Source organism: Cornus florida, unplaced genomic scaffold (genome assembly GCF_030987335.1).
Source record: "Cornus florida cultivar Cherokee Brave unplaced genomic scaffold, ASM3098733v1 CherokeeBrave_3.0.0_Hap2_Chr11, whole genome shotgun sequence".
Lineage (NCBI taxonomy): Eukaryota > Viridiplantae > Streptophyta > Magnoliopsida > Cornales > Cornaceae > Cornus > Cornus florida.
The window spans coordinates 72877343-72902334 of record NW_026775581.1 but is presented as its reverse complement, the minus strand read 5'-3'; the positions used below and the strand labels follow the sequence as shown (position 1 = coordinate 72902334).

The following is a 24992-nucleotide window of genomic DNA, read 5'->3' as shown; positions in this document are numbered from 1 at the left end:
CCAACAAAAAGCACATCAAATCAAATGAAAATAGGCTCTGAAAGATTCCAAGTTTTCTTCAGCCTTCTGATTGTGGTGGAGTCTTCAAAATTTTCTCATATGAGGCTAAAGAGCACCAGACACTTGAAAATATCCTACAGAGAATGGAAGGACCATCACTATACTTTGTTGAGCTGAATTCTACCATTTGCAACCATACCATCACAAGGGAAGACACAAGCCTATTATGTTTATTGTTTCATTTTCATATTATCTATTTCTTCAGCACCATCAGGATGACATATCGATCCAACAGCAGAGGGGATACTCTCAACCCCATGATAACTTCATCCATTTTTTCCCTTCTGTTTCAAGGTCAAGTGACCCAGATTATTTTCTATATGTAGGTGATGTAGAATATAATGTATAGACACTAGAGCAACCAGATGAGGGAAATAGTAATAGAAAAGTTGGTAACAGTAAGCTCCTGCTTTGAGGACCGCAAATGAAATCATCTTCACTCACATGCCTGCATACAAACTAGTGAGGATCCGATTACCAGTAAGAGAAGATGAGCGATAAGGTGAAGAAACGCTCACCAGCAGGCATTTTACAGAACAGGGAGGAAAGAAGAAAAAAGAAAAGGTCCAAACTGCTATAATGTCTTATAAAAGTAACAAGTTAACACCAAATAACTTTTATGGAACAAATATATAAAGCATGTCGTCACTAACAGATTGCTCGCTTCAGGCAGCCGCCTTAAAGGTCACTGCAGAGACAAACCAAAGGGACCGCCTAATTTGGAGAAAAGAAGTGCACCCGAGTGACAGGATATTCTTTTCCAGCTATACAAACACCAGTTTGTGACCACAGGATGTCCTCCCAACCAACATTCTCCTCTAATACCTGTTCAACCAGAATAAACAAGGTCAATATAATCAGCAAGGGGAACAACCTATTTTATAAAGATAAGGATCTATTATTGAGTCATTTGTTCTACAGAACAATAATAAAGTAGTCATATGTTATCATTCAAGAAGAATCTTTGTAAGCTTCTTTACACTAAATAGTAGTTCAACCCCAGCCTTGTGAAATGTCAATAGTTGGTCCCATTAAATTGTATTTCCAGCAAAAAATGCGTTCATCCAATTGAATTAATAGATACTACACATTATTCAGTTACAAGGACCATTTTCAAACAAAATGATCTCAACCAGAATAGATAGTGAACAGACGGGACCAAGCTAACCATTGAATACTGACACGGAGAGTGGCACAACCGTGGAGGATGGTTTTAAACTAGTTTGATTCTCTGGTTAGGTTGACCTAGAGGGGCTGAATAAGTCTATTTCGGTCATTTGCTTGATTTCAAATATTGATTGAATTCTTAGGACCTGTGTTGGCAACCACTTCTGCTTCGTGATTTTTGTTTCGGACACTGTAGGGAAGCAAAAGCACAAAGCATGTTTGGTAACGTTGGCCGCAATTTGAATAGTACTGAAGCGCTAATTGGTGCTTCCGCATTATAGCAAAATCACTGTTCACACACACAAAAAAAAAAAAAAAAAACACACACACCTTTTTAACTATCCATTTAATTTTTCAAACTTGCAACACGTTTTTTACCAAACATGTTTTCATGTTTTGCTTCCAAAAATCTTGCAACAAATACATTACCAACATGTCTTGGAATAGTATTGAACACACTCCAAAGCAGAAACACTGCTTCTGCTTCGGGTCAAAGCAAAAACACAAAGCAACTGTGGTTGCCAAATGGGCCCTTAGTGACCCAAGCACTTGCCGTAAAAGTAAAGAACAGAGACATCAAATTTTAAACGTGAAAACCTCAGCGCACGGAGACTATGCTGTCTCAAGGCGAAAAAATATCCACTATTCTGGAAAAATAATACAACCAAGTAGTGATTAAACCTTCGCTGGCTGACATCAGGAATCTGTCTTCCAAGTTTGATGTCTGCTCCTTTTCCTTTGTGAATAAGGAGGCCAACAAGGTGGCTCACACACTGGGAGCATTAAGAATAGAGACATGCATCATATCAGATCTGTAATCTAATCATTGTTCTAAACATCAGTGGAAATTCTCATATACCATTAATACAATTTCCTCTTCTATCCTAATCCTGTTCTTTGGAGATATATCTGGCTGTCAAAGTCCAAACATGGCTTTATTCTATATCACTTCTTTCCTTGTTAATACAAATCCTTTTCTTTTGGCAGACAACTATAATAATGAAAATCAGATGCATACCAGTAGATATATACAAAACCTTTTTCTTTTTCTTTTGGAGAAATATCTGTGACGACCTCTGTGGCCGGGTGCAAGACACCGGATGAGCTACCACACTGACAGGCTACAGGGTGTCATGATCCCACAACGCGTTTTAAAGCCGTGAACCAATCAGAACTCCAAAGTTAAGCGTGCTTACTCTAGAGTAGTACCAAGGTGAGTGACCTCCTGGGAAGTCGCTAGTCCGGGGGAGCCAAAAGCAGACAATATTATGTCTGGGTAGGGTTAGGGTTGTTACAATATCTGGATGTCAACTTCCAAACATGACTTATATCTGCTACATGTCACAAGATCACTAACAAAGACCACCTAAACAGCTAAGTAACCTCCACTGCAACCCAAAGGTTACTCCAAACTTATAATTCCAAAATCCCAACAAAACAAAAAATTTCAAGTGGCCAAAGAATCAAGACAAACGCATAAATTCCTATTTGATGTACAACAATTAGCTAGAGGCAGGCCCAGACAATTAGATTGGCCTGAGACAGACAGATGTTGGACAGAGGAAAAACCGATAACTTCATTGGAAATAATTTAGCATATCATTATTGAAAGATATATGTACACATATACCAATGTACTCGCCTAAACAACAGAGAGCACCATCTAACAACCCTAACTCTTATAAGCAACCAAACCCTGGACGGGAGCAACACAAAGGGAAGCAAATGAGAGCATCATCTATGCTCAATACCATAATTGCAAGATTAAACTCTTTCCTTTACATGCAAATTGTAAAAAAGAAAAAAAGAAATCTCAACGATGAGAATTTCTGTAAAAAATTAAAAAGACAAAAAAAGAAAGAGATTAAAAACTGTACCTTTTTAGTAATCAATGAGTTCATGCAAGTACATACGGAAATTCATGCATTCAACTACTTGTATGGTATTCTTGTCTTTATCAAAAAGGGGTGGAGGCCTGGGGCACAGGGACAAGGGTATAGGAAAAGGATGGAAAAAGCATGCAGGGTCTCACAATGAAGGACAGATAATTTACCTCCAGATGTTCAAGGGGTAGTGGGACGCCAATTGCATACATGACTTCTCGGGGAAGAGGCTTCTTACAACGAGACCATCGAAATAAATCTATCATAATGCTCTCACAGTCCAGTGCACTTTTTTCACCATTTCTAGAAAGAAGGTTGTGAGTTGGAGATTTCTCTGTCACTGTTTCATGTGCTTGAGACACAGTTGAAGCCTTGACCATCTTATCCCCAGTAAAGCAGAGTTCATACCTGACGATAACTTACAAAATCAGTGGACATAAGAACAAGACATAGAAGTTGGACACATGCATTTTTCAATTTCAGAAGTTCAAACTTCCAATACCAAAATTTCAAGAAATATAGAGGACAGCCAATCTCAATTGCAACTTTGCCTCATCAGCTCCATTATTTGGGCAATCAGGAGGTGTAAAAATAAAATCAGAATAAAGCAAAAAGTAATTTCCTTTGAACAGAAAAAAAATGAGCTGAACGCAGCAACAAACTAAAGATGAAATGGACTTGGAAATCTATATTACTACTATAACAATTACAACTTGAATGAGTGACGAGGGTGCTCAAGCTCCCAGAAAGACTTAACCCATGATTTGAATCTTTTGATATGATGTCCTAACAAAACCAACTAAACTATTGGCATACTACAAGTTTGTTTTTCTTGAAATTAAAATAAGTTCTGGCACTAAATCACTTTATCTTCACAAATGGATTATATATATATATATAAATAAAGACATTTTTTTTTTTTTGGTGCTTCTTTATAAAAAACCAGTTGTTTCAAAAAGATACAGTATAAAATCCCAGATAGCACCTCTCATGGTCAGACATTCATGTCAATCTTAGTGAATACCTGCGAGAGTAGGTTTCCAAATATAGAACTTCTCCCTTCTTCAGCCGTGCAGATGTATAAAGGGGCATCTTCAAGCCCTTGTCAGCAACAATATTTATATTGTATTTGATCCTGCAAAATAAAATAAAATAAATACAAGCACAGATGATGAACAGAGAAAAATAAATAAATACTTAACTCAAGAAACCTGTGATAAGAGACAAAGCATCATTTTTTTTCCTTTTTTGTTTTCTTTCTTTCTTTATTTACTTTTTCCTCTTTTTTTTTAAAAAAATGCACCTATGAAAGCTGTGAAAAATAATATTGAAGGTTAGGTATGTCTCCAGTCTTCCCCTCCAAGTACCTGCGGTGAACCTTTTCTTTTCTTTACTTTTCTTTGTAATGCATCTAAAGTGAGTGCTGAGTAGAACTATATGGAACTTTCAGCAAAATTAATATAAATTTTGACCAAAATAAGTATATCTTTTAATACAAAGATTTTTTTATGCGAAAGAATTAGCCAAAGTTAAAATCTATATAGCGACAAATTCCATTATGCATGGAAAGTAATCGATTTTAGTATGTATCAGCCACTGAAATTTATATATGTGGCACGCCCAGGATTCCCCACAGCTGGAGGAGGCATCAAAAGTCTTAGAGTGTGGTGTTGACAAGAAGTACGTAATGTCCCAACTTAGAACCTCAGTTGATTGTTCCTATAGATATTTGTAGAGTTATAATAAGATACATTGTTTCCATGCACGGATGAGGATAAGAAAGGTAATACTCAAGGAAAGATGCATGTTTTTATATATATACATATATTAATATACATATAATTTATCAAAACAATATCAAGAAAAAGATAAGGAAAAAGCACTGAGCAACTTTAGAGAGCCTAGACTACTTGTTACATGGACTCTGGTACATTTTTCGAATACAGATGTCAAAACAACAGACTTATCAAATCTCCAAACACAAGGACATGGAAACACAACTAAATATTCATATTATTTAATATATTTCATTCATTTTTCTAAAGTAAAATAATTTTCTCACTCATTTTAAAACAATAATGCATTTAAAGGAGCATAATAGAAGATTTTACTTACAACTATATAATAAACTTGAAATATTTAAATGATATGTTTCAAACACAAATCCCATATATATCGGAGTGTCGCTTGTCCGACACGGGTACATCACGCATTTGAAGTGTCCTTGTAACATATATATAGAGATAGAGAGAGATGTTCCGAATTGTGAATATATGTACATATTAATTCACTCAGAAGCACCATAATTAAGCATATTGCTAGATAAACTATGGTTTTTATGTGTTTGACACTCTCACGTTCTTCAAAATTTTAGAGCTATTTTGAATTTTTCATCTTTACTTTCATTTTCATTTTTTTATTAAAAAAAGTAAAAATATTTGTTCATAAAAAGTGAGACCGACTTATGGATCTGAAAGGAATACACGTGATAAAATCACACCAAATAACTGGGGTAACAAATTTTCCTCCAGAAGTTATTATTTTCAGATTGTATGATAACCAGAAATTTTGCAGTAAAGAACTACATAACACCATCAAAAAGTGTCAAATATAAACTTAAATTGGAATGATATCAATTAAAATTAAATCATTCAATATCTTATCTGGACCCAAATTTCTAAGAGATTCTCTGAGATCATAAATTACACAATTGAAACAAATTAACATTTATTGCAGCTTCGAATATTAGGGGTTTAAATCACCACTCAAAGCAATCTAAAGTTATCAATTCGCAGTTAAGTGATCATATTAGTCTACTTGGCCTTGTAAAACTAGAGCTAAAGCTCCAAATAAGGATATATTTAGAAGCTCTATGGCCAAAGATTGTAACTTTTTTGATAATTATGCTTCCTTCCATTTGGGGAAGATTTGGGTTGGGTGGAACTCTGATGTTTTGGAGGTCCGGATATTACATAAAATGGATCAAGCTATTCATTGCAAGATCACTATGATGGAGAACAACACTTACTTTTTTTCCTTGCTTTTTGTGGTTCTACAAGTAGACGGAAAGGAGGTCTTTAAGCAATCTGATCCAGCATTGCTCTTATAAAGGAAAAGAACCTCGGATTTTCCTTGGAGACTTCAATTTAATTAGATATATGCATTATATGCATGAAAGGACCAGTGCTAAAGGTGGTTTAAATGGAGTCCTAAATAATGTGGCTGATTGTATTAGACACTCTAAATGACCTCAGATTTGAAGGAATGGATGATTTGGTTGACTGCTCTTACAACCAGGAACAACAAGAGACCTGCCACTGAAAATATAGCCAGAAAGGTATTCATCTTGGAGTCAACCTTTGAGCAAATTGTTGCAAAATTTCTCACTACATTTCATACCACTACCCTGCTGTAGTCTAGGGGTGTAGCGTCGAAGTGTCCTAGAGTTTAAATTTTTTCCTGGTTGGGCATGGTTGGATACGGAATGGAAACCACGTGGACACAGCAGGAACAAGACAAGTTTCGGAAACTTTCGGGACACGGCCATTTTTTTTTTTTTTTTTTTTTATAAAAAAATTTGGGGTTTCCATTGCAATTTTATAACATATTATGGATAAATATAAAAATAATATAAAGTTTTAGAAAACAGAACAACATTCATCCGGTTCTAAGCTCCAAATTAGTGGATTCATCCCATTCAGGATTCAGGGAAAAAAAAATTAGTGGATTCATTATAATGTGGATAAAATGAACAAAAATCAATCTTTTGTATATAATATTATATTATGTTATTATTTTATTGTCAAATCCCTGACTTGTCCTAGTCCCTTTATTTCTTTTCTTTTTCTTCTTCTTTTTTTTTTTTTTTGAGATTTTTCATATCGCTGTGTCCATATCGTGTTGCCCCCATTTGTGTCTGTATACTTCGTGCTTAATAAGGTATTATGGCATCAACACATTTTGACATTGAATATGCTGCAGCATATTTCCTATGAGTAAGGCATATCAGTAAGTTGTCATACGATACTGATCATTCCACACCTTGTGCATTCTCACCATTTTAAATCCAAAGGCTATGGCCATATCTAAAACAGATCACGGGCAACCATACCAGATTCGTGTGGACTGTCTGTGAACTTGTGATAGACATATTTAAATTTCACAGCCAGATATATGCTCAGGTAAATGTCTCTATGCTTTCCAACACTTGCTTGAAAAACAAGAGCAATGGTTTTCAACTCATTTAAATGAAAATAACACCTAGAGACATCACATCTTTTTAGAAAGCAATGAAGAAAATTTAGTACAGAAAGGATTGAAAGTATACCAAGGCTCATTGCATAGATTGTACTGTACTGTCACTTCACGTACAAATCTTTGTTTCCGTAATGCATTCTAAAGAACAAAAGCCAACAGGTAAGCTGAACAATGTTTGTAGAACAAGTTAAACGCATGAACACAATTGAAAGAAACCGCATGGTCAAAAGCTTACAAACATTAGACTTGTAAAGCAAAGCTTACAAGCATTATCAATTGTAGCACTGTGTATAACCATATAAAAGTAAAAAAGAGAAATTTTCAGAAATAATTGTTCACATTATTATTACATTATTTATTACCATATCATGTCTAAAAATTAGGAACACAATGCCAAATTTTAACAGCACCTGCTGCCATACCATATTATCACATTCTTTATATAACTTAACATATCCTTAGATGGCAATACCATGGATCGCAAAACTAAGATATTCTTCACAAATCTGATGTGCCATTTTCTTTAACTAATATCATTTGATCTATGTCCTAAATGCATCTAACATGATCCATGTATCTACTCAACCTCTCTCTAATTTTTGCTAACTTGTAAATAAAATTTTCACCCTCTTTTGTCCCTAATTTGTCATCCAATTTATTTAATTCATCTTGTTTAACTTTATTTATCATCAATTTAACTTCGACAGTCCTTCTCTGAAACTCATTCTTTGATTTTTTACTTTTTTTTGTATTAATCATTCTTTCATCATGTTTCTATTTTTGATAATTTTTTACCCTTTAGTCTCTCCTAAGGTTTCCTTCTTCACATTTCTAATATATTCAGCCGTCTTTTTTCTTTTTTTTTACACTAGTTATATTGTAATTCCAATTCTATTGTTTTGCCAGTAATATTTTGTCCATAAATATCATCCCTTTATTACTCTTCAATTCTGCCCACTTTATGTTCTAATGTTCTTTTATTGTATTCCTATACATAAATTACTTAATCAACAAGTCTTGTACTAGTATCTGGTATTGGTTCGTTAAACTTTTCCCGTGGATTACCTTACAATCTTTACATGTGTCCCATTCTCTTATTCTATATAAACAATATTCAATTTGTGTTTTATTTATGTCACTCTTAAACATCATTGAATGTTCTTTCTTTAAAAATGTATTTGCTATAGCTAAATCTTATAAACTTGCAAATTCTAAGAGTGCTTTCTTTCCAAAAACCATGTCCTCCATTAGGTCATGCATATCTCGACTCCTACATGACCATTGAAGTCACATCCTATATATATGCTATCATGACTTGGTATAATTTGTATTATTTCATCTAGCAATTTCCAAAATATCCTTTTTTGTATTTGTTTTCTAATGCTCCTTGTGGTGCATAAGCAACGACAATAAATCTGAGAGTGCTTTCTTTCTTTGTTTCTTTCCGAAACCATGTCTCCCATTAAGTCATGCATATCTTGTTCGCTCAACTCCTACTTGACCATTGAAGTCACGTCCTATATATATATATATGCTATCATGACTTGGTAGAATTTGTAATATTACATCTAGCAGTTTTCCAAAATATCCTTTTCACATTTTTGTCTAATGCTGCTCCTGGTGCACTAGCACTGACTATATTTAACACCATTTTATCTAATAAAAGTTTCATTTGCCAGGTAAAAAAAAAAAAAAAAAAACTAATAAAATCTTAATAATTATTAATCTTTCTCTTTGTCTTCTATCTTGTTGTAAGAGAGAAGTTTGGAACTTTTTCCTCGAAACACATGATAAAGGTTGGAAGGTTCAGGCTTGTAAATAAACTAGGGTGACAAACCTTTGAGCCACTTTTTAATCACTGTACGAGACGTTAGCTGAATGTGACACCATTCATACTGCTAAAGTACATACGTAGGCTTATCAGACGCACAAACCTTTGAGCCACTTTTTAATCACTGTACGAGACGTTAGCTGAATGTGACACCATTCATTCTGCTAAAGTACGTACGTAGACTTATCAGACGCACAGTGTACACGAATTTACCAATAGAGCATAATACCCAACAACATAATCTAGTGTTTACTGCACTACTAGGATTGTGTTCAAACCTCAACATTCAATCTGGAATGTAGAAGTGCTGAAATCTATAAATTCAAAATTTTCAAGTACGTCAGTCATCTCTGCATCAATATGATTTGAGTGGCCCATGGGAATAAATCTACAATTTATCTTATTATATTTAAATATCAAAATGCATATATAATACTGCTACGGTCCTTATCCGCAGAAAGTACCTTGATTGATATTCATTTGACTTTTAAGAAACCAAAGGATGTTCCTCAACTCAGAAAATGCACTAATACCAACATGTGTTGCAACACAGATCACACCACCACATGCAACCTCAATTTTTTCCTTTTTTTTTTTATCAAGTATCAGTGCGAAGACAACTTCCTTTGTCCTTCTAGGCATCACAAGTTGAAAAGTTCTGTTTGTTTTGTTTAACTAATTTTTAACATGATTGGCTGATATATGATAATTTTGCAATGATTGAAAAATTGAAAGAAAGAAATAAAACACCTGCTGAACGTACTATACGCACATTACTATGAGTAGAGCAATTGAATATGGAAACTGCATTGACTGAACAAACATTAAACCTCTACTTAGACAGCATAAACTGCGTACACAAATATCTTCATTTGAAATCAAACTTTTAAGAAGGAAAGCCTTATCTCTAATGATTCCTAACTTTTTCAAGAAGAAGAGATATAACCAACATAAAAATGAAGATATTGGGTTTTTGTAAGATCCAATACTAACTTAGGTAGTCTTAATGAACTACACACTAACCAAGAACCCCCAAATTGGATATAACTCATTTTTCATGGACCATTAAAAAATAAGTAAACCAACTCTAAGTACTCGAAAAAAGTGAACAAAAAAAAAAGAAGAAAGAAACAAGCAAGGATAGAAAATTTACTAACATAATTCACAAATACATGAATGTGCAAAGCAGAACATGAGTTCAACAACATCAGTAAGGTAATACCAAAGCTGCAGCCCTCGTAATTATCTTGGGCTCTACAGCAGCTGGAGCGAGAGTAGGCTTTATGCTTGATGTATTTATCAGACAAGGTTCAAGATCCCTGGTCTCGCCTCCTTTCTGGGGAAAAAGGGAGGGAAAAAAAAAGAAAGGAAAGCAGAGTCACTAAACGACAACAGAAACATAAATGGCCAGCTAAAAAAAAGACAATCATATGAGGCACTCCAAGAGTGCAGATAAAGATTGAAATAAAGAAAACTGTCAGAAGAAGCCACGAATATGCAATCACATATTGACATAACCATTTCGGGATATAATCGGGAGGCAAAAGTGATACCCAAAATCAACTCCTGAAACCAAATATGGAGAGGAAAAGGAATATACTACTAGAGGCAATCATCACCTTGACAATGCAACACCGTTCAACACGATAACTGCAACCAACGGCAGCACCCCAGGCACGGGAACGAACATTGTTTCTAATTGTAGAAATATAGCCTAGAACAAATACCAGTCATACACAAATGGAATATATCATAGAACAAGATAAACCTCGATGAAATAAGAAGAAAATGTGAAACCTAACTTACTTAGAAGTAACCCACTATCATATGAACGCCCATAAAATTCAGCCACACTATACAAAATCTAACTGGTCATTAACCATGTTTAATGCTTTCATTAAAAATGTTTGGAGGTGGTGGGGGATCTTCGTCAATACAGATTTTATCCAAGGAGCAGGTAAAAGGAGTAAAAAATAACAGAGAAAATATGTCAATCAAATAAGCAGTACTTGCAGCATTTGAAAAAATAAATAAATAAAAGATACATTACCATTGACAGTTAGATAGTGTTGATACAAGAAACATACTTTTTAAAATATTATTGGAATCTATTTGACAATCCATTGACTGAAAAAAAGAAAGAAAACAGAAGCAAAGGTCCATGACTCCATGATATACTGTCGATGCATCAGTTTTTAAACACGATACGCACGCGCGTGCATGTGTGTATATATTCATATATGAACCATGCTCTCGCCCCAAATTTCAAATTCCCTCCACTAAGGCTGTGACCAAAGTTTACTATGAACTAGTTTAAAAATGAATACAATTTAATAAGTGTTCTGGGTCTTAAATCTGAAAATTCAGAAAGTATGAAGAATTAACTGAACCATCAAGGACATCAAAGTTTAGAATCAAAGTCATACGATACAGCCAACTCTTAAATTAAACATGTAAGCCTACTTTACCTATTTTCAATATCTAGACAGAACATTGGTGTGCAACCCAAATATACCAAGTGCATTCCCTTAATAATTAATGCATGTGTAGTTTATTTGCACAAAATATAGTTAAAGTCTCTAATGGAACACGTGACATTAACAGAAGTTAAAAATGGAAAAGGAAAAATAGAAGAAGATTCAGTTTTATATGGACTAACAATCTTGTGGAGGTAGAACTCTAATAGTAGCACGTAACTCCTGGATAGCTGGTGGAGGAGGAGAAGCACTTGGGTGATAGAAACCTGTGTGCATCAGAACTGGAAGACGGGAATGCATACCAGTGAAGTTATACTACTAAAATCATTAAATCATGGAATCAACACAAACTCTAAACTCTTAATCATGATAGGACATACCAGCAACAAGGTCCGAATCATCAGTGTATGTATCTGTTCCCCATAGCTGGCCACTTCTAACCTGCAGATAAAGCAATTAAAGAACTCAACATGGGGGTATAGCATGGTTCAAGAAATAAGAAGGGAATGAAACCTTTTTTTTCTTCTTGTTTTTCTAGTTTAATTATTTATTTTGATTAAGTCTTTTTTGATAAGTGGGATTGACACAAATCATACATAAATAATTTAAGAGATTCTTCCAATTAAAGGCAAAGTAGTGCTTGATACTTAAAGATCTTCAGTTATGATCCTCCTTTTTCATTTTCGTATAGGGAACAAACAGTAGGGCAACCAAGTGGTGTATCAACTACCATATCATAACTGCAGTACACGACTTGCGGAAACTTAAAATTATTGATCTATCTTTTTACCTCCTTTCGTAAGACAAATATTGAACCAAGAGACAACAGGGCAGGCTCTCCTCAGCACAACCAAAGAAAATTATAGGAGTAGCTCTTTAAGAGATTCAAGAGAAAGAAACAAAAGCATCTAAATTATGTTGTACCAGCATAGGCATCAATGTATTCAAACCAGAAATTTAGTCGTTCAGGAACTCAGATGTCATGCGAGGATCTTAGTGATTACAAGAATTTCAAATAAATCTGGGCAAAGACACTGACTTTTTTTCTGTTGAAATAATATCCAGTAACTTTATAATTACATATAATCAGAAACTCTATTAAAGAATACCTGTGCTTGTGAACATAGTAATCAAACATACATATAAATAGAAAGGAGGCAACTGATATAAAAATATATATATTATAGTCATTATTTGTGTTGGGGCAGCAGATGCGCAAGACTAACAAAGATCCAATGCAAGCCAACAAAGCAATCACACACAAACACAAGATATAACGCAGTTCAGCCAAAACCAGCCTACATCCACGGATGAAAAGAGATTCCATATGATTCCATAGAGATATTACAACATTAGAGTACCAACACCGTGTACATGCCTTTTCACCGTGTACCACTCCACGAGTTTTGTCTCCTTGCTACCAGTGCCACCGGTGTTTTCCTACTCTATTACCCCATAAACTACATTTACCCATCAATTCCCTCATGAGACTACATCTCTCTCAATCTCACAAGTCACAACCTATAACTTGGGTATCTATTTATAGGGTTCCAAACACAATTCTTGTTGGGCAAGGATTGCAATTCCTTGAAGCCGAGACTTGCCCAACAAGATATTACCTAATAAAATAGAACTCTAAAATAGAAACCTAATTAAACAAGGATTTTGAGACACCATTTCCAACAATTTGAAAAAGAAAAGAAACAAATGAAGAAAAAATAAAAGTGAAACCAGCTTTTAACTTCAAAATCTTGACAAAAATATATTCAGATCTATGATTCAAAACTTCCTCATTTACATTGAATCATGAAGCAGCTTATATACTTTGAATTTCGATCTTACTTGGCGATTAGTAGCAGTAACATGCTCGGCTGGTATCAGGATTTCTAGGGTCGGACCATTTTGAGAGCTTTGACCATTTTTATCAGCCTGAGATGATTCATATTCTTTCCACAATTTTATCAGTCCTTGCATACATTTACCAACTCTATAAACAGCAGTTGACTCTTCAAACTTACCTACAACAGAAACACCAGAAGCTGTCATAGATATTAAATATGCAGATGAAATTTATATAATATATAAACCTGTGAAGCCTTGATTCTAGTTTTTCCATCATAACCATCATAGGATAGGTCCTTGACATGCCTTCATTATTTATCTCTATAAAACATAAACAAGACGGCACTAAAATTTTCAAATCGTGACTCTAGATTTAATGGGTTGTGCAATTAGGTCCATAGCAGAAATACAATTATATCTGACAAGATTTTCCCAACTGGTCAAGTTTTCAACCATTGAAGGAACTTATATAAAATCAAATGATTGACACTACAGAACCACACTTTTGTTTAGATCAACTGATACTAAGTCAAACGGACTTGATAGCTGATCACGATTTCATTCTTCCTAAACCTGAACTGGAAAATATTTTGGGGAGCTTGATTGTAATCAAGGCCCAAAAGTTAACCACTTCTTTCACCCACCCCAAACCCCCTCCCCTCTGCCCATGATCTACACTTGTATGGTCATGCACAACATTGTGCACATTGATGCATCAAAAGCTATAAGCAGGCCAAAGAGACGAGGGGTTAAAATGATGAGAGAATGACCTACAGTGTAGCCTGAGATGAACATGAACTATATTACCTTACCTAAGTAGTTAAAATCTTGTTATTGAGTTCTCACCCAAACCACATAAAAACCCATTTGAAAATCCATGTACCTCTTAAAATTTACTTTATAACTATGATAGAGACATCAAATGTACCTAAATTAAATCTGGAGCAGAAATGAAGGAAAAAAAATAGATCAATGACAAAGGAGTACCTAGAAAAGAGATCATGTTGTTAATTTCTATATTTGGATGAAAAACAAAACGGAAAAGTGAACATAACGATGCCCAATATGATGTATGAAATGAGCATCTTAACTGTTCTATAATCAGTTTATACCCATCCAAGAAGGTATAGTTTGTGAAAACAATTATACATATAGTATAAGGGTATTTCATAAATTGAGGGTAGCTACAATATGGACATCAGGGGAAAAACGAGATACCATCAGAAATAAATGAGCCGATCAATACCCACCCCCGAGCATTCCAAAAAGAAAAGGAAAAAGAGAAAGAAGACTAAGCTACAATATGGACATCAGGGGAAAAACGAGATACCATCAGAAATAAATGAGTCAATCAACACCCACCCCTGAGCATTCCAAAAAGACAAGGAAAAAGAGTAAGAAGACTATAAATGCATCCCTAGAAGGCAAAGGCATCACCAACCAAACAAAATTAGAGATACGCCATTAAATTGGATTAGCCCCGTACAAGGAAAATAAATGACATAATTAATGAGGAATAACGCAACTCGGGTGGAACAAACCACAAGGAGGATAGAAATGCACGTAAGGAAGTGAGAAGAGTACCTAAAGGTAGCAATAGTAAGACATTTGAGACTATAATTCACATAACAATGTTTCCTAGATGAAGGGTAATAGCAAAATATTTCACGTACTAATCCAGATGTAGGCTTTCTTGAGCAACATTTCCAAAATCAACTTTGGAACAGATTACATGATGTCAGATGCAAAGACAGATAGAAAGATGCATTTCACAGCTCAGTCAAAGCTGATACTCACACAATCTTCCCTGGGCCTTCATTCATTCCTTTTCTTTCATCTTTTTTCTGTTTCCCTTTTTTTTTTTTTTCTTTTTTTTTGGATACATAGCCAGCATTCAATACTTTCACGGTGATTATCGAAATTCTTTCGTAGAAGATGATGAACGATATAAAGAAATGCCCATATATCCAATAATATAGCCACCCAATCATGCCAGGACTAAAACCTAATTTAAAGGATAGAAATTTTACCTTGCCTTTGTCATTATAAAATAGTATGTCCATAACAAATTTATAAACAAAAATAATAATAATAATGGAAGCATGTAACATAATGCATATAAAATACAATAAATGTAAAAATATTGAAAGTGCTATGTGAAGTTATGAACTAAAGTAATTCTTGTAGAAGGAGAACATAAAAAGGCATATCTGCACCAAGGAACAAGTCCCTGTTGATTACAGCATACACAAAACTCGCCACTCAATGAGCAGCTTACCTTGAGATCTGCAGAGGAAACAAAGGGATCATCACAACATGTTTCACTATCAGGCACCTAAGAATAGTAGAATTTCATCATTTGAAAAAATATATATTTATATATAAGAAATTGATTTCTCCAAATTGGGGATGAACAAATAATAGTCAAATACTCTGTAAGAAATGAAGTTTTTTTTTCCCCGAAAGGCAAGTAAATAAAGCAGTTTTAATTAACTGCAAACCTGCCTAAATAAATAATCCTTTTGGCTCAAATAAAACTGATTATAAGAAATTGATTTCTCTGCCTTGCTTTGTCACCATCGACCACCGCCATCCAAACACCGGCCATCTGTTTACTCCGCTACATCCCAGTGTCAAGCCCAAATCACGAGAAATGCCACTTCACAAACAGTAAATGGTGGCCGTGTGATATGGCCATGATGCAATGATATGGGCTTGGCACTTTTGAGATGATGTTCCCGTTCAAAAGAGCTAAAAGTAGATAATGACCCAAGACTACATGTACTGGGTGCTAAAGGGATTTGGGCTTCGCCATTAAAGCTTTGATACAGAACTTGAATTTCCGTCAGTTCTAGCCCTTCTTTTTTAGAAAATTGATTAAAAATGATAATTTTACAGAAAGATGAAAGCAATAAACAATAGTAGAGAATAGAGATCATTGAGAAATTTAAAACACCTATGGAAGGGATTGTACGAATCACAATGGGAATCATAGGCTGTTGTTCCAATTTCCAACATGATAACCACCACAATTTTTGCAATCCCTTTGGTGCTTCTCTCCATTCCCACAACCATTCACTCACTTTCACATGTCTCATAACCTAAAATTTGTAGAATCTTATTTTTACATAATTTCATTGTTGCCTACAAGCATTGTGCTGATAATTGGCATGAAAATAATGCCTCTCTTTCCGAAAGGTACAAGACAACTCATATCACAATATTATGAAATCATTGAACTTGTTTAGGAGAAATTTATTAGATGACGGTCAAGTGTGGTCGATGACAACGATTGAACTGGTGACAGTGAATTGTTTTCTTTTTATGTTGGTGGCAAATGCGTTTGGTTGGATAGAAGAAGAATATCTATCACAGATAGAAGAGGGAGAGTTTCAGACTACAGAGAGATATCTTTGTGAGGGAGAAGGAAAAAAGATGGGCACATGGCAATGGATTTCGGGTCAACAAGTGGTGTGCTCAGGTCAAAACTTATTTAAGTATACAATGGTTATTGAAAATGGTATTTTTGGGTTTTCATCTAAATTTTGTGTAAGAAGTGACACATGGACACTTTATAATGGACATATGACAGAGGAGGTCAATTTGCACACATTTCTTAAATCATAAGGGGTTATATGCCAGGGACGTTCCATGCATACTTTCTGTATAGCGGATTTTTAATTTTTTTTTTTTCACTTTACTCTTCTAAAAATCCCATAAAACTTACCTCTCAAATTAGTAACCAGAGGAAACTGAATATGGAAAAGAAATCTATTAGAATCCAGACTTCCACCAGTCAATAGACCCATTCGCCGGCTGATCTCCCTCCATAAACAGCAATCCAAACTTTCTATTATGTGATTTCTTTGTATGAGCATTATGTGTAACAACTCAAAATCACAGCTCAACATTCATAAACCATCATATCCCCAATGCTCAATATGTATCATCGTCATCATCACTGCCTTTATCCTGTGTGAACAAGAATCTAATGCAACATGTATGATGAAGTAAAAACTATGTGAATGCTCACACAAGAACTTTGCAGTAAAAATTCTTAAACTCAATAAATTGTATTCCCTTATTCTTAATAGGCATGCGTGTGTTTCAAACCCTAAACACACAGAGAGAGAGAGAGAGAGAGAGAGAGAGAGAGATAGGATTTTACTTAAGTCCTATAAGAAGTAGGGTCTTGTAGCTATTTTTAATATCAAAACTTTGAATTTTAGTGAGGTAACTGGCCTGTAATAGAAAGTGGCCCCCCTGAGAATTACCCTTGCCTATTGTTTCAATAAGAGACGGCTTATTATTATTAGGAATGGGACCGATCCATAGAAGGCTCGATTAATCCATCTTAGTCCAACATGCTTAAAAAGCTTATTTTTCAAAATCCAAAACTTCTATATCAAACCATGATAAATGTTCTACAAACATTCCTAAGGCGTCAATGAAATAATTGCAAACAAGGTTTGGTAAATAATCAATCTGTGAAGTTTTTTTATTTTTCCGGTAAGTAACTGTGAAGTTGATTTCAGTTTTTTCACCTCAAGATCAGAACTCATCTTTGTTTGATCTTTACACTTCGTAGTTTTCAATTGTCTATGGATCAGACTAACTCAATCACTCCAAAATAAATAAAATACAGACTTCCGTCTTTTGTTTCGAAATTTCCTACACTATAAAAGACACAAGTCCAACACTTTTTAAGTTGTCTATTTAAATGTTCAGGATAGCCATATTCCCCTCAACAAACTCCCAGTAGTAGGCAGTGTATACATTTTTTGACCGGTGAGCATTCCAGTGTATTCGGGTTGTGTCATCTTTGCATTCTGTCAAAAAACTTACGTCATCTATCAAAAGAAAGTAAATAATATATAAAGCTTTATATTTAACAAAGTTACCATCTCGGTCCAATGGTTTTTAAAAGTATAAGCAGAAGTGTGATTATATGATCAAGTCCTTGCACAAGCAAACTCTTCAATTTTTTAGGGAAATTTTCGTAGAGATCTCCAGCTTGCTCAGCAGAGAAAAATTAAAGACTCGTGTCAATTCAGCATAAGAGATAAGTAAATCTAAACTTAAACCAGATTTCACTGTTTATTTGCAAATAGGCAGATCTTGAGGAAAACCCACCTCTTACAGATTAGGTCACTACGCAAAAACCTCTCTAGGGGATGTAGTTTGATTTATTGCAACACAATCCACTTGTAAAACATAACTTCTTTTTGGACTCCCCTCGTCCTTCATTTCTTTCTGCATTTCTCATAAATAACAAAGTGGACCATATATACTGTCACATGTTGACAGATTTAAGTGTTCTTTCCATTCATTATTTCAATTCATACTACAAAGTTACATTTGAGATTAGATGAAGAAAATTAAAATTACCTAAACTGCTTTCAGCATCTACCATAAAGCTTTTAGTTACCTTCTTTGTACATGTGAATATATGGTATGGTCATTAAGCATTTCTCCCTTTTTTTTTTAAAAAAAAAAAAGTGATCATTAAGCATTTCTCTGGAAAAAAAAAATTATAAACAAATCTCTTTCCTCTAATACATTATAAACTAGGGGTGGCAAACGGGCGGGTTGGGTCGGGTTTGGTCAGAGTCAAATATGGGTGGTCAAATATGGGTTGTGACCCATATTCAACCCGCTTGTAACTGGTTAAATATGGGTTGGGTCAAAATGGCCGGGTTAACCCGTCATGACCCACCAACCCGTTTTAGGAAAAAGAAATGTTATTATTTTGGATAATCTCATTATTATAGTTTTTTATTTTAGATGGATAAAAGCTTGCAAAAATATTTATCGATAATTGTAAATCCTCCAATTTATCTTGGAAATTCTTTAAATTTATATTACTTTATTTTATGACTAGACATGCATGATATATATATATATATATATATATATATATATATATATATATATATTATATGAAATCATCTATTAAGCTTTTTATAGAATAAATAATTAAATGAATAAATCGGGTATTCCTACTTTGAAATACAGATGTAAACATAGGTTTGTTTCGAGCCGTAGTATTACATACATGAGGAATCCATGATCTCGGAGATGTTTCAATAGATTAACACTGTACTCTATTAGAATTTGGATTGAACAATCCACTGCTTGAGTTGCATAATTGACTTACAGTTCTCGTCAATGTCAACGTATTTGTAAACCCATTGGGCTGAGAGATAAAATGATTCCCTCAAGACAAATGTCTCTGTTATTTCTGCAGTAGATAAACCAAAAAAGAAGACTGTTTGCATATGTATATGCTCATGAAGAGAGAGAGAAGGGGATGGACCATTAGATATTGTTGCAAGAATTACCAAAAGAAGTAAAGGATATTGTTGGTAGGAAAGCAGAGCATATATAATACACACTAATACATTGTATATGTGTTGTGGATGTAGCAGAGCAATACTATAGTACTACAAAGAATTTTAGAGAGAGAAAGAGGATGATGCAGAGAGAATCTTAGAGAGAGAATTTTGGATCATGTGAGAAAATTTAAGCGAGGAAGGAGAGATGAATTTGAGTCAAATAGAAGATGTGAAACTGTGTCTCTTATATAATGGGTGAAACATGGGTCAAAATAAACGACCCATATTCAACCCATTTAACCCTCTATAAAAATGCATTGAATATGGACCACCCATTCTAACACATGTTATAAAATGGTTCACCCATATCCATTTTAAAACGGGCGGATATGGGCGGGTTGGTGGGTCATGACCCATTTTGCCACTCCTACTATAAACTATTCTTTACAATTAAAAATCTCAAGATTCCAGAACAATATCCAACAGAAAAATCACCATTGAGTTCCAGTCTTGACTTCTCCAATAGACGCCTGAAATCTAAATATTTCTAGATGCATAACAAAAAATATTAATGTTTGGTAAATTTAAATAATCCAATACAAAAAGTCAAAAAGTTGGAATTTCTCTTACATAGGTCTGAGAGATGTTTGAATTTCTGAATATGATATTAGAATAATTGAGAGATTATTTCTGTTAAAGTTTAGTACATATTCATGTCCCAAAAAACCTAACAGTTGCATATCAACCACGCATCCTCCATTTTGGTATACATCATTATACCATTACATCAAATTTATTTTCCTTCCAGTGATATTGTGGACTTCATAAATGAAAGAAGAAAAATAAAACTATAGGTGCACAAAACTAAGAGCATAAGTAAATTTGAGTGATATCAAATTCCAGGACCAATATGTTGTCAGATAATTCTAAGAAGATGGGACTTTTCCACAGCATCTAGGTGTATTCCACCTTATTTTGGTTTATTCTTAGTAGGCTACAACGCATTATCACTCATGCATGCTTTCTACACTACAACATACTAGACTCTTAAGAAAGAAACTTTTCCCAGAATAAAAATGATGCTTATAGAAGTCAAAGAAATTTCTATTAAATCACGATACAGAAGCAAATCTAATTAGTGATATCTGATAAGTGATTGAGATAAAATACTAAATCTGACAAATTAAAGAAGGTAATTATTATTGCTTGTCTTAAAAACGCAAAAGGCTGCATTATTTCTATGTGACCACTTATTCACTCCGCACACTTTACTATAATATAATTCAGGATTTATTTTTCGGAAAATAACAGAACTCTGGATTTATGACATGTAACAAACATTGTAAAAGATCTAGTCAGATGAGAAACTCAACTATAAAACATTGCTTTATTTTATTTTATTTTATTTGAAAGTTTAGCAATTAGAAATTGATTAGGGCAAATAAGATGAATAATCTTGATTTAAGAGCGTAACTCAAGAAAAATAGCATGAACTAAAGCGAAAAAATTATCACACTACACAAGCTTGTAATTAAACCAGAGTATAAGAAAATACGAAAGGCATACCCTTCATTATCTTGAGTACAGGATATAAAACGGGGCTCAAGGTTTTCCTTTTGGGGACTGCCCTTCGGCAGTAGCATCCTCTTATTCTGCGGAACTCCATAATTAGAAACATCTTTTTCACTCTCCATACCTCCTTCAGCATCCACACATCCATCATTTGATTCTTTTTCATGGCACCTACCGCGATTTTCGGGTCTCTCGCCTTCTACATTAGCATTTCTTTCTTTCCTCCTCTCTCTAGCTCCCTTATTAACAGTTTTCCAGCTGTCATGGTCTTTCTGTTTCTTCTGCTCTAACATTGCATTTTCCTGCCCCGGTGTGCTGCCAGATACATCCACCGGTTCCTTCTCATTGTGTGAACCATCTTTCTCAACTTTGTTCCATCCTTCTTTCTTGGCATGATCCTTCTCCCTCTCCTTCGGTTTCTCCTTATCTTTCAAACGATCCTTTCTATCCCTCTCCAACCTCACAGCTTCTCCTCCATCCTTTATTGATTCTTTGCCCTCACCACTACCATTACCTACTTGCAAGTTGTTCGTACGATCCCTTTCTGCCCATTCCCGGTGCTTCCCCTCTTTCCTTTTCCTATCTTTCCCCTTTAATTTATCCACAGCTTTCAAATCAACTTTGTTTTCCCCAACAGCCTCATGCGCTGCAACGTAATCCTTCACTTCAGTGGTCAAGCCATCCTTTTCAACCTCAACTAGACTGGACAAATTAGAACACGAAGTATGCCAAGGATCCACCATTTCAACCCGAGCATCAGGATTCCTTTTTCCCATTTTCTGTTCTTTCGAATATTTCCATTTTAGGTGACTACTCACTGCGCCATAAACATCATTTTCCATCTTTGGATCACCCTTGTATTCAAGATCAGGAATAGCATCTTCTTTGTTATCATCCCCACTACTCTCAACTCTTACATCTTTATCACCTTTAGCGCCTAGGTACAACTCCCTCGATTCTACCTTGGTGTCGCAGTGCTCAACCCTGAGATCCCTACTAGTCGCTTTAGAATCTCTTACTTCCAACCTGTTTTCCAAGGCGATGGAATGGTCAGGCTGCAAAACTTTTGGGGATGATGACTCACGATACATGGAAAGCAGGGGCGACCTTCCATCCACATCACGGCAATCAGCACGAGGAATCTTCAACACCTGAGCTTCCTGCCCCATATCAAAGGAAGTAGTAGTATGGTAATCATTCACAACCGACGAACGAGTCATCTTTGGCCCAACATTGGAGGGGAATTGAACCAAATCATACCGTGGATGTTTCGAGGGGGAGTAATGACCAGTACCATCACTGCCACAGCCACCACCACCCTCCTCATGCAACCTTTTACCGGGAGTTTCACTCATGGTTTATTCAGAGTTCCAGATACTAAAACTACTGAACCAGTTTCAATTTTTTCCCAATTACAGCACATTTTCACCAGCACAATCATATCCAGACCCAGAACAAAAAATTTTGGTCAGAAACCATCCACAATACATATATATTCCAACAAAACTGTTAATCACAATTAACATATTCTAAAATTCAATACATTCTTATATAAATACCAACCAAAACTGTTAATCAGATTTAATATAATCTACAATTCAATACATTCTTGTATAAATTCGAACCAAAACGGTTAATCAGAATTAGTATAATCTATCATTGAATTGATAAATTCTTACATTCTTAGGTCAGTTTCTGATCTTGCAAACAGATTCTATACATAGAATTTGCATATATCTATATATATATAATACATATAAATATAGAGTATTCACACAATAAAAAAACACATAAAATTAGGATTTGATTGAGAGAGAACTTACAGTGACTGACAATGTGAATCGGAGAGAGAGCAGGGAAGGAGGGTTTGGAGTTTGAAGAGAGCACGAGGTTTTGGGCATTAAAAATGGGCAGATTTCGATACAATTCTTAGTTGATTCTGTGAATACGATACTTCTCTTAATAAAGTTGGAAACAAGTGTCTACCTGGGTTGAGATACGTTACAACTGACCTGTCAACGTTCTAAATGCGGTGAGGTCAGGTGGACCCACTTTTGTAATAGGTCCATGGGTCCACTCTTTTTCTTGAGTGGTCTCCACCATCTATTCTACCGAGTACCGGTTTAGTGCATAAGGACCAGTTTATTCTGAGATAAATTTAAGAATAAAAAATAAAAGTGATGGTGGGGAATGGAATGTTTGGTATAAATTATTAAGTAAAAAAAAAAAAGAAGGTAAATTGAAGAGATTTGAAGGGATACAAATTAGGCATGATGGTTGAATTTTGTTACTCTTTAAAAAATGGAGGAAAATGAAAGGAAAGGTCTATAACAGAGACGGACCTTCATGGGGGCGCTCACATACATTGCTATTTTTTTATTTTTTCATTATATATTTATAAAATATTACTATTGTCCTTCTAAAATTATTTTAAAAATTCATTCTTGCCCCCAAACCCTCTAATGTCCCTTTTAGGACCAGGATCACCTCCAGTTCCACAATGTCCCATTTTCTCCATTTTGGATCAATGAACAGTGTTGACCATGTTTGGTAAAAAAATATATTTTCCTAATACAGAATTTTCGTGTGTATATGAATAGAAATAGAAATCCCGCCACTAGCAGCCTTCTTCTGTCCATGAATATGAATGAAGCCATTTTAGAAATTTATTTCTTTCCAAATAGAAGCCGGAAGTCGCGATTGTTGTGTGAATCAACCCAAAATTTGGATGGTAGAAATTGTTTCGAAATAGAAGCAGCGCTGCAGAGTCTGATTTCCTTCCAAAAACGAAGAAGTGGATTATTTGACAAACCTATATTTTCTTACTCCTTAAAACAAGCCACTTCAAAACTAATACTCCTACTACAAGCAAACTATACGGAGTATATGATATAAACATAGTCCTTTTCTCTAGGAAGGAATATTACATAGGTAATATCAACAAATCAAGGCATATTGGTTCTTTTGCTCAATTTGTCAACCATAAAATACGCAAAAACGAAATTGTGTATGCAACATAAGTTAAGTGGATATAAATTATATCACCATAAACCAAATTTATAGACACTAGCATTAAAATCATATACATGTGACAAATTTTAAATATAAACAAGACCATCACTAAGGAAGACCAAAGCAAATTATGCTCAAAACTCAACTGCAGTGAAGATAAGCAATTTAATCACTAAAAAATGTCGTATGTATGTTATTGCACTCATGTGAATGCAAACATCAGGCACCTCATCTACTATGCTCAACACATTAGGCAGCATTATTAAACTAAAAATGGCTAATTCACATGCACCCAACTACAGAACTTCAGACTTTTGGAACATCCACTTACTATTGATGAAAGCAGGACTCCAAATCAACAATAAATAACTTCTGCACTTTGTGGATTTTTAGAGCGATCGGTTATGGGGTTCTCTTTAATCACCGAAAAGGAATGACGGAGAAAAGGCAAGACAGAGGCTTCGGTTTTCTTCAATCAAAGAAAGAGCAAGAGAGGTTAGGGTTTTCTTTAATGTAGCGATAGTTCTCCTCACAGACCCAAGCCTCAGACGCAGAA

At 34.8% G+C, this 24992-nt stretch overlaps 1 protein-coding gene across 1 annotated transcript; it reads right to left on the bottom strand.

Moving 5' to 3' along the window:
* Positions 1-608: 608 nt before the first annotated feature.
* LOC132286526 (uncharacterized) lies at positions 609-23407 on the bottom strand. The gene is made up of 12 exons (XM_059788879.1): positions 23248-23407; positions 21419-22810; positions 15796-15803; positions 13518-13693; positions 12056-12116; positions 11858-11956; positions 10818-10912; positions 10421-10534; positions 7438-7505; positions 4135-4245; positions 3281-3518; positions 609-885 (listed from the first exon to the last, which is right to left on the bottom strand). The coding sequence occupies exons 2-12, from the start codon at positions 22777-22779 to the stop codon at positions 775-777; spliced, it is 2442 nt and encodes an 813-aa protein (XP_059644862.1). The 5' UTR covers positions 22780-22810; positions 23248-23407; the 3' UTR covers positions 609-774.
* Between the last annotated feature and the right edge of the window lie 1585 nt (positions 23408-24992).